Source organism: Loxodonta africana, chromosome 1 (genome assembly GCF_030014295.1).
Source record: "Loxodonta africana isolate mLoxAfr1 chromosome 1, mLoxAfr1.hap2, whole genome shotgun sequence".
NCBI classification, from domain to species: domain Eukaryota; kingdom Metazoa; phylum Chordata; class Mammalia; order Proboscidea; family Elephantidae; genus Loxodonta; species Loxodonta africana.
In genome coordinates, this window is record NC_087342.1 from 223,874,674 (window position 1) to 223,889,379 (window position 14,706).

At 37.3% G+C, this 14,706-nt stretch overlaps 2 protein-coding genes across 21 annotated transcripts in view; one reads left to right on the forward strand and one right to left on the reverse strand.

Moving 5' to 3' along the window:
* Positions 1-14,706, forward strand: part of OPRM1 (opioid receptor mu 1) — a 43,180-nt gene that overhangs the window by 12,283 nt on the left and 16,191 nt on the right. The window lies entirely within an intron of this gene.
* IPCEF1 (interaction protein for cytohesin exchange factors 1) overlaps positions 1-14,706 on the reverse strand; it is a 319,466-nt gene that overhangs the window by 3,156 nt on the left and 301,604 nt on the right. For 5 of the 20 annotated variants that reach the window (XM_064292456.1, XM_064292471.1, XM_064292466.1 and 2 more), the window contains one exon: positions 12,270-12,788. The exons of 1 other annotated variant lie outside the window; for it this stretch is intronic. In XM_064292456.1, the coding sequence (XP_064148526.1) occupies positions 12,569-12,788 (220 nt within the window). In that variant the 3' untranslated portion in view covers positions 12,270-12,568. Of the gene's footprint in view, positions 1-11,267; positions 12,789-14,706 lie in introns of those variants that run through there. 14 more of the 20 variants (XM_064292482.1, XM_064292450.1, XM_064292410.1 and 11 more) reach the window with 11 other exon arrangements.

Sequence of the window (14,706 nt, forward strand, 5' to 3'; positions counted from 1 at the left end):
CTCTCTTCAGAGCAAGCAGAGTAGAGTAGATAGAATACTAAACTGGGGAGGAGAAAAGACATGTTTGAGTCTCTACCCCTTACCAGTTATGCTAGTTACCCAACCTCCTTGTATCTCATTTGTTAAGCTTTAATAAAGGAATAAAAATCATATTCTATCTCACATGGGTTTTCCATCTAAATTAGGTAAGATACGTCAAAGAGTGCAATAAACTATGAAGTGCTATATAAAGTAAGGAGTTTTGTTATTTGCTCCCAGTTCATCTTCACTCCCACTGGGCTCACACCATTCAGCATGTGACATCTCAGGTCTCACCCAATGCTTTTGCCTTTCCCTAGGTCAAGTATATTATCTATTATAATACTTTGCACCATAGTTCATCTCTTTGGAATTACAATTTCTAAACCAGAAGAAAGGGACCCTTTGCAGAGGCAAAACAAGACATTGCTTGGATGTCACTGTTGGCTTTCCTTCTTCTCTTCATTACTGTTGATTCCTTCCAATGCACTGGGTCATTTCAAAACCATCTTGTTGGTGATGATGCTGACCTAAAGAGAGTTCTAAGGACAGATAACTGCAAATTATTTGACTCCTCATTGATAAGTCTTGTTATATTTTCTAATAAATTCAGTGAGGAAAAATAATGTCAAACCAATTATTTCTGTGGTCAAAATATCTTCATCACTGAGTGTTTCACATTTAAATTGATGTTACAGCCAAAGAGTCCAAGCAGAATCTCAGTATAAATGCTGACCGCATACGACAAAAGTTCTTTGTGCAGAGCAGAGTCATTCATTGAAATCAGAAGACATAGCTTACAACAATGGTGTTCTCTGAACACTAGCTTTGGAAATGTAAGCATTTAAAATTCCATCCATGTTAAGAGTCTTGACCCTTTATATTAGTCTGATTCTCTAACAGCAATGAAACTGGTCAAAAAAATGGTGCACTTCATGGAGGATGTATTCTGTCAAGTGTCGGTCTATTCCTAACACCTTCATAATAGATTTTTTTTTTCAGGGCTTGCAAAAAAGATTTGTCAACTTCCTAGCAGAGTGGTAAACCCTATAAATAATGCAAGCCCCGGGTGTGGTAGAGAATAACATCATTGAGACTTCCAGTGTCCCTGAGCACAGAGGCTGTGAAGGAGATCAATGAAGGAGAAGGCCTTCTTTGCTTCTGAGCACTTTTTTCTCCGAAACACTGGGTTCAGTGCCAAGGAGAGGTTGAGTGTTTTGTGGGGGAGTATTAAATGCTAATTGAAAATTGTCATCAGCAGTATAACCTGAAGATCAGAACCTGACTGTGCCTGCCAAGAAGAACAAGGGGAGTTATTACCAACGTTATAATTTCATACTTACTCAGCCCCCATCAGCTCTGGAAAAGAAACCGCATGAGTTGAATGAAATTAAATGAGTGTGTTTTGGATGATGTTGGTGTTCCAATGGCTTAAACTAAAGGAAAACCCATAAACCCATTGCCATTGAGCCAATTCCGACTCATAACGACCACATAGGAGAGAGCAGAACTGCTGGCGTTAATTAAGATCCTTCAAAGAGTCTTTCCCTGTGATGACAAAACAAAGCTTATTTAACTTCTTTGTAAATAAGCAAAGCACATATGTAAGGAAAAAGATCTTGCCTTAAAATTTTATGAAACTGGAAATTTTCATTATATCGAGTAATTTGATCCTCATAAAATTTTTATGAGTATAGACTGAGACGAAATTGTTAACCAAACTAATATTAACAAAGATGAAACTGAGGCCCATTTATTTATTTAATATGTTTGTTGAGCACTAGGTATATACTAAGCACGCTCCCAGGAGCTCAGGATATGTCAGTGAGCAAAATAAGACAGGGTTCTAACTCTCCCCAAATGGCCAGTCTAGTGGAGAAGAAAATTAAGCCATTTCACCAGTTAATCAGTGCTGAGGAAGCACAGGACTACAATAACTAGCCTTGTGTTCTTTCAACCATACCATCAAACAAACACTATTCCCAAGGCTTACTACTGTTAATTACAGTAGTTCTTCTTCCTCCATCACAAATTTATTCAAAGGGATAACTTCTGATTTGTCTTTATTCAATTTTCCAAATTTTTTAAAAGTGTTATTTACGTCTCAGGGACAACATGGAGAAAAGTAAGTGGAAGGGCTTTGGTTAATCTTCATAAAAAAATGAAAGAAATCCTATTGACTGTAACTTGCCAGTGTTCCTAAAAGTAAATATTGTGAATATTTTACAAACAGTGAGGATTTTGCAATGGAATAGTAGAGCCCTGGTTAACATGGACTGGCTGGCAGCAAATCACAGCAGCTGTTGCTTTGAGACGTCCACTAGTGTTCACTGCACTGAAACAATGACTAGTGTACTTAAGAATATCCTGTCACATGAACACAGCAAAGAAAGAGATCAAGAAGGAAGTCAGACTTGAAACTTCTGTTCTTCAAAATTATGATCCTTTTGGTGGAATTTAGGACAGAAGTATCAAAGAAGAAACTGATGCCATCTTTTAAAAAGAGATTATTATTCTGAATAAAGGAGAAATTACCTGAATATAAACGGATATCATATTTCCACAAAAGACATTGGGTACATGAGCCAATGATACAAAGCATATCTGAAAAGCACATATAAACCACACTAATCATCATTTCCAAAAAAAAATATTATTTTCTCAGTGATTTAGAAACAAAAAAATAGCATATATATGAAGGAATTAACATGTTCTCTACACATCCTTCCTTTTTAAGTACCTTTGTTAACATATTTTATATAAAGATATATGTTTTATACTGTATTAAAAAAATTATTCCAATTATAGTGAAATGGTAGAAACCATGCTTTGGTATAGCTGAGGATTTTTGTTCACATAGTTGTTTGAGATTAAGTTGAAATTTGAAACATAAAATATTAGTCATTCTAGTTGAAGTAAATGAAGACACGTTGTTGTTGTTAGGTGCCATCGAGTTGGTTCTGATTCATGACAGCCCTACACACAACAGAATGAAATACTACCTGGTCCTGGGCCATCCTCACAATTGTTGCTACTCTTAGGCCCATTGTTGCAGCCGTTATGTCAATCCATCTCCGTGAGGGTCTTCCTCTCTTTCACTGACCCTCTACTTTACCAAGCATGATGTCCTTCTCCAGGGACTGATCCCTCCTGATAATATGCCCAAAGTATGTGAGACATAGTCTCGCCATCCTTTCTTCTAAGGAGCATTCTGGCTGCGCTTCCTCCAAGACAGACTTGTTCGTTAATTAATGAGGACACAGAATTAAAAAAAAAAAAGTACTTTTTGAATAATTGTTCAAAGAAGCTATCTAAAACAGTTGGCTTTTCAGAACTATCATAGATCAGGACGCATCAATTGTCTTTAGCACACAGGAGAAAAATGCTGGAAATAAAGCCAACACAAGCAAAATGAAAGTAACACTTTTATCAACATAAACGCTTAACCAGGGCTCATATTCTAAGGACAAATATGCGTGAACTAGGCAAAATATGTGGTCGATAGCAATGTGTCCTGTTGGAGAACAAGGTTTGCTTCATTAAATTTGAAACCCATGATAAATATCACCTCCACCACCACCATCATCATCATCACTAACATTTATTGAAAGTTACTACATGTCAGACTCCACAGTGAGCATCTTAAATATGCTAATATTTTTAGAAAATCTTTCATCCTTACATCAATCATTTCAGGAAGTTACTAATATTTTCCAAATTTTAGAGATAGGAAAATTAGAACTCAGAAACGCTAAGTAATTAAGCCCAGGTTTGCCCAGCTGATAAACAATAGCACCAAGATTTGAATCAAGATCTGTATGACCATGAAACAAGCTCCTCAAAAGTGTTGCGTTTATTTGCATCAAGGAGAGATTTTCAAGCCAGTTACCGAGACTTTCCTGGGAAGACTGATAGGCATATTGTCTTTTATGTCTTATTTGGAACCCTGCTGGAGCAATGGTTAAGAGTGTGGCTGCTAACCAAAAGGCCGGCAGTTTGGATCTACCAGGTGCTCCTTGGAAACCCTGTGGAGCAGTTCTACTCTATCTTATAGGGTAGTGATGAGTCAGAATCAACTTGACAGCAATGGGTTGGGTTTTTTTTTTTTTTTGGATTGTGATTGGGAAGACCCAGTGGTGCAGTGGTTAAAAGCATGGCTGCTAACCAAAAGGTCAGCAGTTAGAATCCACCAGCTGCTTCTTGGAAATCCTATGGGGCAGTTTTACTCTGTCCTGTAGGGTTGCTATGAGTTGAAATCAACTCAACGGCAATGTGTTTTTGGTTTGTTTGTATCTTACTTCCTAGAATGTTCACTAATTGGCAACCTGTTTATGACTTTCCCTTTGTCGATAGGCTCTGCCTCCATGGAAGGAAATTGGAAACCTATCTGCTTACAGATCTAAATCTGGAGTTTTTCCCTCATATTAGATTATGACATTTTGAATTGGCCTTATTTCTCCGGACTGACTAGATGTAGGTTTCTAATTGAGTCTGTCTTTTCAGCCTGGAAAAATAGAATTCATTAATTATTGTGAAACTTCTAACTACAAAATCTCAACTGTGATCTAAAGGTTCTCTCAAACCCTGACCACCCCAGCAGCGTACTTACTTGTGCTGTGAACAGTGGACACTAGTAATTCAAATCAGCAAACATTTATCAACAGACCACTAGTATGCCAAGCTCAGTGCTGGGAGATGTGGATCTAGTCAAGCTTTCTGGATTTGTTACTTAACCAAGTACTATGCTATCTTCACGTTGTTCTTGTTAGGTGCCATCAAGTCCGTTCCGACTCATAGCTACCCTATGTTACCACAGAAAGAAACACCGCCCCGTCCTGTGCCATGCTCACAATCGTTGTTATGCTTGAGCCCATTGTTGCAATCACTGTGTCAGTCCATCTCATTGAGGGTCTTCCTCTTTTTCACTGACCTTCTACTTTACCACACATGACACCCTTCTCCAGGGACCGATCCTTCCTGACAACATGCCCAAAGTATGTAAGACACAGTCTCACCGTCCTTGCTTCTAAGGAGTGTTCTGGTTGTACTTCTTCCAGGACAGATTTGTTTGTCCTTTTGGCAGTCCATGGTATATTCAATATTCTTCGCCAACACCACATTTCAAAGGCGTCAATTCTTCTTTGTTCTTCCTTATTCACTGTCCAGCTTTTGGATGCATATGATGCCATTGAAAATACCATGGCTTGGGTCAGGCACACCTTAGTCCTCAAAATGACATCTTTGCTTTTTAACACTTTAAAGAGGTCTTTTGCAGCAGATTTGCCCAATGCAATGTGTCTTTTGATTTCTCAACTGCTGCTTCCATGGGTGTTGATTGTGGATCCAAGTAAAATGAAATCCTTGGAGATTTAAGTCTTTTCCCCTTTTATCATGATGTTGCTTATTGGTCCAGTTGTTAGGATTTTTATTTTCTTTATGTTGAGATATAATCCATACTGAAGGCTATGGTCTTTGATCTTCATCAGTAAATGCTTCAAGTCCTCTTCACTATCTTATCTAAATATGCTGTCTTTATATTTCCATTTATATCAGTGAACCCTTTTATGTTTTCTGAAAAATGAAATTTCTAAGAACAGAGGCCATGCCTGTTTTCTTCACTCCTGTATTCCAGAACCCAACAGACTAACAAATTGTCATAGAACGTATGGTAGCTGAAATTTTTCAATATGCTGAATTGGCTATAATATTAAGCTAACGCTAGATTTATTTTGGCCCTCGGTATTTTGGTGCCTCATTCTGATTTGTGAAAATAACAACTTTTAAATTATTGTTTCTCTGGAAGTTAATTACCAAAGACAACTTGGAATTTCTAAGAGCAAAATTTTTATAAAAAGAACAGCTAATGTTTGATTTAATAGCTGCAAGAGTGGACTCAAACATACCAATGATCATGAAGATGGTACAGGATTGGGCAACATTTTGTTCTCTTATACATAAAGTCACCATGAGTTGGTGCCAACTTGATGGCAACTAATAATAACAATAAAGTTTTAGATTGGGAGTAAAGATATTTTCAAAGGTTATGTTCCACATTAGAGTTGAGAAAAGAACCTGAGTCCATTAATTCTCTGCCTTTTCTTTGTCCTACTTCATCGCCTCAAGGAATGTGAATGGGAAGGGGACTATGACAAGATAATAGCAATTAAGAAAATGGAATCAAGAAGAAGAATTAAATCTGGAAGAATTTGAGGAGAATCAATTTAGAAGGAGAAGTATGCACTTACTCAAGGATTTTGTTAAAGCATCCATCTAACTAAATTCAGAGAAAGGCATCCTACTCCATGTCCTTATTTTTGTGGTGAGAAGGACACCAGATGGACAGACTGGGTGAAAGCTAGCTGGAATTTACTGCCAAGCAGAAGTAACCAGGCATACCAGTGTTATTCCAGGGAGACTAAATGAAGTCAACAGATGCCAAAAGGACTAGAAACACTCCTTTCTTACTCATGGCTCTTACCTATAACCCTTTCTTTTGATTCTCACGTGACCAGTGGAGTCACTTATTAAAGATATGGAAACCTAGCCTAGTCAACTCCCATGCCAGATTCTTCCCATAGACTCTACTCAAATTCATTCCACATTCTATGCCTTATAAGCAAATTGGAGAACATTAAGTATCTGGGAGGATTATCAGCAAATGGAATTTTAGTTCTTGCAACGTATGATAGACTGAAAACTGACAAACATTGAGAGATAAATTCTTAGTTGTGAGAGTTTTTTTCCCCTGAAGAAAACAGTAAATTCATGTCTCCCCAGAAGAAGAAGGATGAGGTGACAAAGGTCATAATACCAAGAGGATAATCAGAGTGAGATCCTTCCCCTGGAGAAGCGGAGAAAGAAATCCCAAGAAAAAGTGTGACTAAGGAATCCAGACTCATCTTAAAGCTATATCACACGAGGAGGGTAGAATAGAGGGGTAAAGGATCTTTTCTGGCCTCTACTACACACTGACTATTTCACAGGCATCGGAAAGAACAAACGTTAAGTCAAGAAAAGAAAGTCTTACTTCACACAGCAGAAAATAAACTGGTAATAAAATTAGGTAATACGTTACTGCCAGTAAATTTGTAGCAAAATTTGATATTTTAAACTTATTTAACAGAAATTTATATTTGTTTCTGGAAAACAGGTACATACTAGGCTAATTGAAGAAATTATATTTTTATTGGTTTCTGGGAAACAGACAATAGACAGGCTATTTTGGGGTCAACTTTAAAGTGATCCCTTCCTGCCACCATCAGAGGCAAAATCCTTGGCCAAATGGGCCAGACATATGACTATGAGAAACAAACTTAATATTTTTGTGGACACTCTTCATGTAAGGCAATCATTTTTGAGTCCTTTGATCTAAATTAGGTTAGATATTCTCTCAACATTGCCATATCAGCCCCTACCTTTCCATAATATGTAACATTTTCTTTTAACATTACCTGTTTTTGATCTCCCAACAAATTGAAAGTCTCTCCAAGATAGGAGGGACCATGTTTCACTTGAAGACCATCATGTCCCCAGTGTCTAGCACAGAGTTTGGCAAAAAAAAAAAAAAAATGTTATAGGAATGTATGTTGACTTGATGTTGACACAGAGAAGCTTTTTGTAGTGGAAAAAACCAATTATAAAGAGCTAATTATACCATTTCCTCTAGAAATATAAAGCATGCCTGGGTTTTTTGGGGGGTTATAATTCTTAAGATGCTTTATTTCATCCATGAAGTTCAACGCACTATTTGTCTTTAGAAGTTTTGAAATGTGTAACTTTGAACACAAAGTTAGAATATTACATATAACAAAATGTTCTCAGAGCTTGTCTCTACATGTCAAGTCTATGGTGGTTTCTGTTTTACTTTTATATAATTCAACATTCAGATTTTTTAAAATGAATATGTAATGGTATAATAAGGGAAAAACACAAAATTTGGAAAATAAATTAAGGGGGACTATTTTTTCAAAAAGTAACTTGCTGTTAGATGCTGTTCAATAGGTTTCGAGTCCTGGTGACCCCTACATACGACTGAATGAAACACTGCCCAGTCCTGCATGATCCTCCCCGTCCTTGCTATGCTTGAGCCCATCATTGCGGCCACTATGTCAATACATCTTGTTGAGAGTTTTCCTCTCTTTTGCTGACCCTTTACTTTACCAAGCACGATGTCCTTCTTCAGGGACTTGTCCCTCCTGATAACATGTCCATAGTACATGAGATGAAGTTTCACCATCTTTCCTTCTAAGAAGCATTCTGGCTGTACTTCTTCCAAGACAGATTTGTTCATTCTTCTGGCAGTCCATGGTATATTCAGTATTCTTCACCATCACCATAATTCAAAGACATCAATTCTTCTTCAGTCTTCCTTACTCATTTCCAGCTTTCACATGCAAATGAAGTGATTGAAAATACCATGACTTGAGTCAGCCACACCTTAGTCGTCAAGGTGATATCTTTGCTTTTTAACACTTTAAAGAGGTCTTTTGCAGCAAATTTGCCCAATGTAATATGTCATTTGATTTCTTAACTGCTGTTTCCACGGCTGTTGATTTTGGATCCAAATAACATGAAATCTTTGACAACTTCTATCTTTTCTTCATTTATCATTATGGTGCATTATTGTCCAGTTGTGAGGATTATCTCTTTCCTTTTTGTAATTTTTTATGAAGGTGTAATCCATACTGAAGGCTGTTGTCTTCAATCTTCATCAGTAAGTGCTTCAAGTCCTCTTCAGTTTCAGCAAGCAAGGTGTGTCATCTGCATATCACAGGTTGTTGATGAGTCTTTTTCCAAACCTGATGCCATGTTCTTCTGCATATAGTCCAGCTTCTTGGATTATTTGCTCAGCATACAGATTAAAGAAGTATAATGAAAGGAAATAGCTGCTTCTTGATCTATGTACAGGTTCCTCACGAGCACAATTAAGTGTTCTGGAATTCCCATTCTTCACAATATTATCCGTAATTTGTTATGATCCACACAATTGAATGCCTTTACACAGTCAGTAATACACAGGCAGACATCTTTCTGGTATTCTCTACTTCCAGCCAGGATCCATCTGACATCAGCAATGGTATTCCTCCCTCCACATCCTGTTCTGAATCTGGCTTGAACTTCTGGCAGTTCCCTGTCGATGTGCTGCTGCAACTGCTTTTGAATTATCTTCAGCTAAATTTTACTTGTGTGTGATATTAATGATATTGTCCGATAATTTCCATATTTTCTTGGATCACCTTTCTTAGGAATGGGCACAAATATGGATCTCTTCCAGTCTATTGATCAGGTAGCTCTCTTCCAAATTTCTTAGCATAGGCAAATGAGAACCTCCAGATGTTTTTTGAAACATCTCAATTAGTATTCTTTCAATTCCTGGAGCCTTGTTTTTAACCAATGCCGTCAGTGCAGCTTGGACTTCTTCCTTCAATACCTTCGGTTCTTGATCATATGCTACCTCTTGAAATAGCAGATCATCAACCAATTCGTTTTGGTACGGTGACTCTGTGTATTCCTTCCATCTTCTTTAGATGCGTCTTATGTCATTCAATATTTTGCCCATAGAAGCATTCAATATCACAACTTGAGGCTTGAATTTTTTCTTCAGTTCTTTCAGCTTGAGAAATGCCCAGTGCGTTCTTCCCTTTTGGTTTTCTAACTCCAGGTCTTTGCACATATCATTATAGTGCTTTACTTCGTCTTCTCAAGCTACATTTTGAAATCTTCTGTTCAGCTCTTTTACTTCATCATTTTGCATTCACTTTAGCTACTCTGTATCCATTTTGGTCTTTCACTTCCTTTCTTCTCTTTAATGACCTTCTGCTTTCTTCAGGTATGATGTAACCAGAACACATCTGGTTCAGCCATTAATGTTCAGTTTGCAAAATTTATTCCTGTGATGTTCTCCAAATTCAGGTAGGATATACACAAGGTTGTATGTTGGCTCTTGTGCTCTTGGGAACTTGTTTTGGAAATCCTGGGGCATAGTGGTTAAAAGCTACAACTGTTAACCAAAAGGTTGGCAGTTCGAATCCACCAGGCACTCACTGGAAACTCTATAGGGCAGTTCTACTCTGTCCTATAGGGTCACTGAGTCAGAATTGACTTTACGGCAAGGGGTTTGGTTTTTTTAACTTGTTTTAAATTTCTTCAGCTTCGACTTGAACATACATATGAGCAATTGATGGTCTGTTCCACAGTCAGCCCCTGCCTTGTTCTGACTGGTGATATTGAGCTTCTCCATTGTCTCTTTCCACAGATGTGGAAAGATTTGACTTGATTTGATTCCTGTGTATTCAATCCAGTTAGGTCCACCTGTATAGTCACCATTTATGTTATTGAAAAAAGGTATTTGCAATGAATAAGTCATTGGTTTTGCAAAATTTTATAATGCAACCACAAAATAATTGGTGTTTCTGAAAGGCAAGAAAATAATGCATTCAAGGATTTTTTTCATTAAAATATAAATCAAGGTTATAGTTGAAATTTTCATATTAAAAACTCAGATACATACATTATGTGTAACTAAAAATGAGTGCCAAATGAGCCTATTCCAAGTTTTCAAGACAACTTTATATTGATTTAATAACTCTTATTGCACCATAAGACTGAAATATCGGGCTTTAAAAACTAATGGGACTTATTTGCCTTGCCAAATTACTGTCCTATTCTTGATTCATAATTTCTTCTAACAAGTGTTATTGAATTCTCCACAGGGGAAGGAAAATACCTTCCAAAACACATCTATGCTTGAAAATACTTAGGAAAAAAAAAAAAACTCAATGAGCTTTTCCTAGAAATGTCCCAGGTCAGCATGATAGTTAAGTTATTAAGGATTGTATAATTTTTGGATGGAAAACAGTCATCATAAATATACAGTTTTGTATAAGCCAAGATCTACAGGAACTAATTGATTACCTGTACTTTTCTATCAATTAGTCCTGAGCTATTTTAGACAGCTACTATAGCAGGAATTAATTAAATGCCAAAATATTTGTATATCAGCAGATGTTATGACACACTAAAAGGGACAAACGAGAGATTCTCATCAACAATTTATACAAATGGAATTTGAAATTAAGCCCTCATGGATCTTAATTAAATCTCTGTTGCAAAACTTAGAAGCATTGAGAACATTCTTGTTTAAATTCCCCATACAGTAGCATTTCTAAACACTACCGATGGTTATATCTCCAGGACACACATACACACACAACCACAAATAAAACAAATCTTAATTATCCATGTATTTGCTTGCATACCAAAAAAAAAAAAAACAAAGCCCAGGTATTTAAAATACACAATGCAAATCTTTGTAGTGTCTGACAACTGTTCTAAACCCTAATTCTCTTTTCTTTAAAATAAGAACAGTGATAATGGCTATTTTAGTTATTAATGGTGATTTTGAGTGCATTCGTTTAGTAAAATGTATGTAGACACATTTGCAACAAAATGTTACCCAGTCCTGGACCATCTTCATGACAGTTTGTGTGTTTGAGCCCATTGTTGCACCCACAGTGTATTTTCAAGGCCTTATAACATAACATAGATGGCTCATTTCCCAGTACCATATGGGACAATACTCTGTTGTGATCTGTAGGGTCTCCAGTGGTTGATTTTCAGAAGTAAGTCACCAATGCTTTCTTTCTATTCTGTCTTAATCTGGAAGTTCCACTGAAATCTCTCCACCACAGGTGACCCTGCTGGTATTTGAAATATCAGCAGTATAGCTTCACAGCAACACACAAGCCACCACAGCATGACAAACTGACAGACAAGTGGTGGAAAAACATACTAAAAACCCAGAAAAAAAAAAAAGAGAGAAACATGTTATTTAGAGATAGTGAAGTAAATACTAAATTTATCAACTACGAGTATTAAAAATGGTCACTTTGAGCAAAAAGAATGTGACAGGATGAGAGAGACTGATGTTTTTCATTACAAGAATGTATTACTTAGATTTGAGTCCCTGAGTAACGCAGGTGGTTAAGTGCTTGACTACTAACTAAAAGGGTGGCAGTTCGAACCCACCCATGGATGCCTCAGATGAGGCATCTTACGGAGCAGTTCTACTCTGCAGCATATTGGGTGGCCATGAGTCTAAATCAATTTGACATAAATGGGTTTTTGTTTTTACTTAGATAAAATATTAAGCCTATATTTTAAATAATCAAATAAAATAACCACTTTTTCAGTTCCTGCTATGTGGGAGGGGACCTGGTGGCCCAGTGGTTAAGAACTCAGCTACTAAACAAAAAGTCAGCAGTTCTGAAACCTTTGGAAACCCTATGAGGCAGCTCTACTCTGTCCTATAGGGGGTGCTATAAGTTGGAATCGACTCAACAGCAATGGGTTTGGTTTGGTTTTGGTTTTTAACTTCAAATATTGGAAGAGACTAGGGATTCAGACAGTAAGGTTGGTAAAGTAGAGGGTCAGAGAAAACAAAGGAAAGCCTCAATGACATGCAGTGATATAATACCTACAACAATGAACTTAAACATGCCAACAATCATGAAGATGGAGCAGGACCAGGTAACATTTCATTCACAATGAGTCAGAGCCAACGCCACGGCAACGAACAAAAACAACAGAGAATTAGGAACTGCCATATGCCACAAGTGGGAGTACAACCACTTGGCCAGACAATTTGGGAGAAGCTCTGTAAACAGAAAATGTGTGTTTCACATGATCCATCCCTGCCAGCCCAGAGGAACGCTTGCGGTGAGCACAAAGGGCCAGGCACAGGACCATCCACTGCAGCATTGCCAGTAATACTGAAAAAATGAACCACACAAATGCCAATCAGAAAAAAGCATTCATAAAATGAAGCACATTCCTATAAAATACAACACAGTTGTTCAAAAACAATGAATAAATCCATAGATACTAAAATGGAGAGTCCTCAAAGTTGTATTGTTGACCAAAAAATAAAGAATAATACACACAGTGTATACTATTAAAGTTAATAAAATATACAGTGCATCGTTGTACATTTTGAAGAACACATTTATGCATATAAGTTACTATAAAAGCTATAGAACGCCAAATTCATAGCAGTGTGTTACGAATATACGTGGTTGGGGAAAGAAAGGCATATGATATTTTAGTTGATGCAAAAAGAAGCCTTTTGTTTTATTTGGAACTTGTGTATAACTTGTGTTAGAATAAATTAATGAAAAATTAATTTGAAAATTGAATAGAAAAAACACGTTTGACACAATACCTGTTTTTAAAGAATTACACTATAATATCACAAATAAATGACTAAAATGCAAAACATTAACTGGGAAAAGAGAAGCAAAAAAAAGGAGGAAGAATAAGAGGAAAAGAAGAAGGAAGAAGAACAAGAATAAGAAGAGAAGTAGTAGTAAGAGTAGACGCAGCAGCAGCAGCAGCGGTACTCATGGGAACTCAGAGCAATCTGGAGAAAACACACTTATGAGAAGGGTCAAGAAGCATCATGTCAGAGATGTTCCCATTGGATTCACTAGTGATATTTCATTATACATAAGTTTTGGACCAAACTTACGTGGTCGTGGGAATCCCGGTGGTGAAGAGCTACAGCTGCTAACCAAAAGGTCAGCAGTTTGAATCCACCAGGTGCTCCTTGGAAACCCTGTGAGCCAGTTCCACTCTGTTCTATGGGGTTGCTCTGAGTCGGAATTGACTCGACGGCAATGTTTTTTTTTGTTTTATTTTACATGGTCATGCCCTAGATGTAGTCTTCACCTATAGCTCCAAAATCTCCCCTTTAGGAAACCCCTCTTTCACACCAACAACTTTGAACCTGGGACTCAAAGCTGAGCTCTCTATTCTGCTATCCCAATCATGTTTCCTAAACTACAAATCTCAAATGAGCACTAAAGACTGCCACGCAAATGTTTCTCAGCTAAGTTTATTTCTCTGCTTCACCTCTCTTTTCAGACCTCCTGTATTTCTTCCTCTACCACCTCCTTCAGTTGATGCCCCAGGTTTTTACTTCATTACTCGTTCAACAAATATTTATTGTGTGCCTGCCCAACAGAATTTGAGAGAAAGAGTTTGGGCTCTTTCTAGAAGCTTGGTTGAACAGCAAAATAGAAATGGAAATCACAAAATGGAAATAAGGTCAAGAGAGGGCTTTCAATGAAAAAAATACAAGCAACCAGAATAATCCTCAACATCTGTGCAAATATTTTTTGTATCTGTACCAACATTTTTAACCTTCTTGCCAGCAACAATCAAGTAGTAACCAAGCACTCCACCTGTGCTCGGAATCTATTTCATTTCAGTTTCTCAACGACATTGCTCATGTGAGTATCCTCTATGTTCACTGCTGCAACAATTTTCCATTCCTACAAAATGATTCCACCACTCCTCTCTCAGCTGTCATACTGTTGTGGCTTGTGTGTTGCTGTGAGGCTGGAGGATATGACACTGTTACTTCAAATACCAGCCGTGTCATCTACGGTGGACAGATTTCAGTGGAGCTTCAAGACTAAGACAAATTAGGAAGGAGGTCCTAATGGTCTACTTCTTAAAAAATTGATCCGTGAAAACCTTCTGAATAGTTGCAAACATCCATCAGTAATCGGAAACTGAAATGTATGAAGTATGAATCTAGGGGAGCCAGGCCTGGAAGCAGCTAAACACCAAAAGCACAAGCAACAAAACATGAGGTAGATAAATGGGACTTCATCAAAATTTTATGTT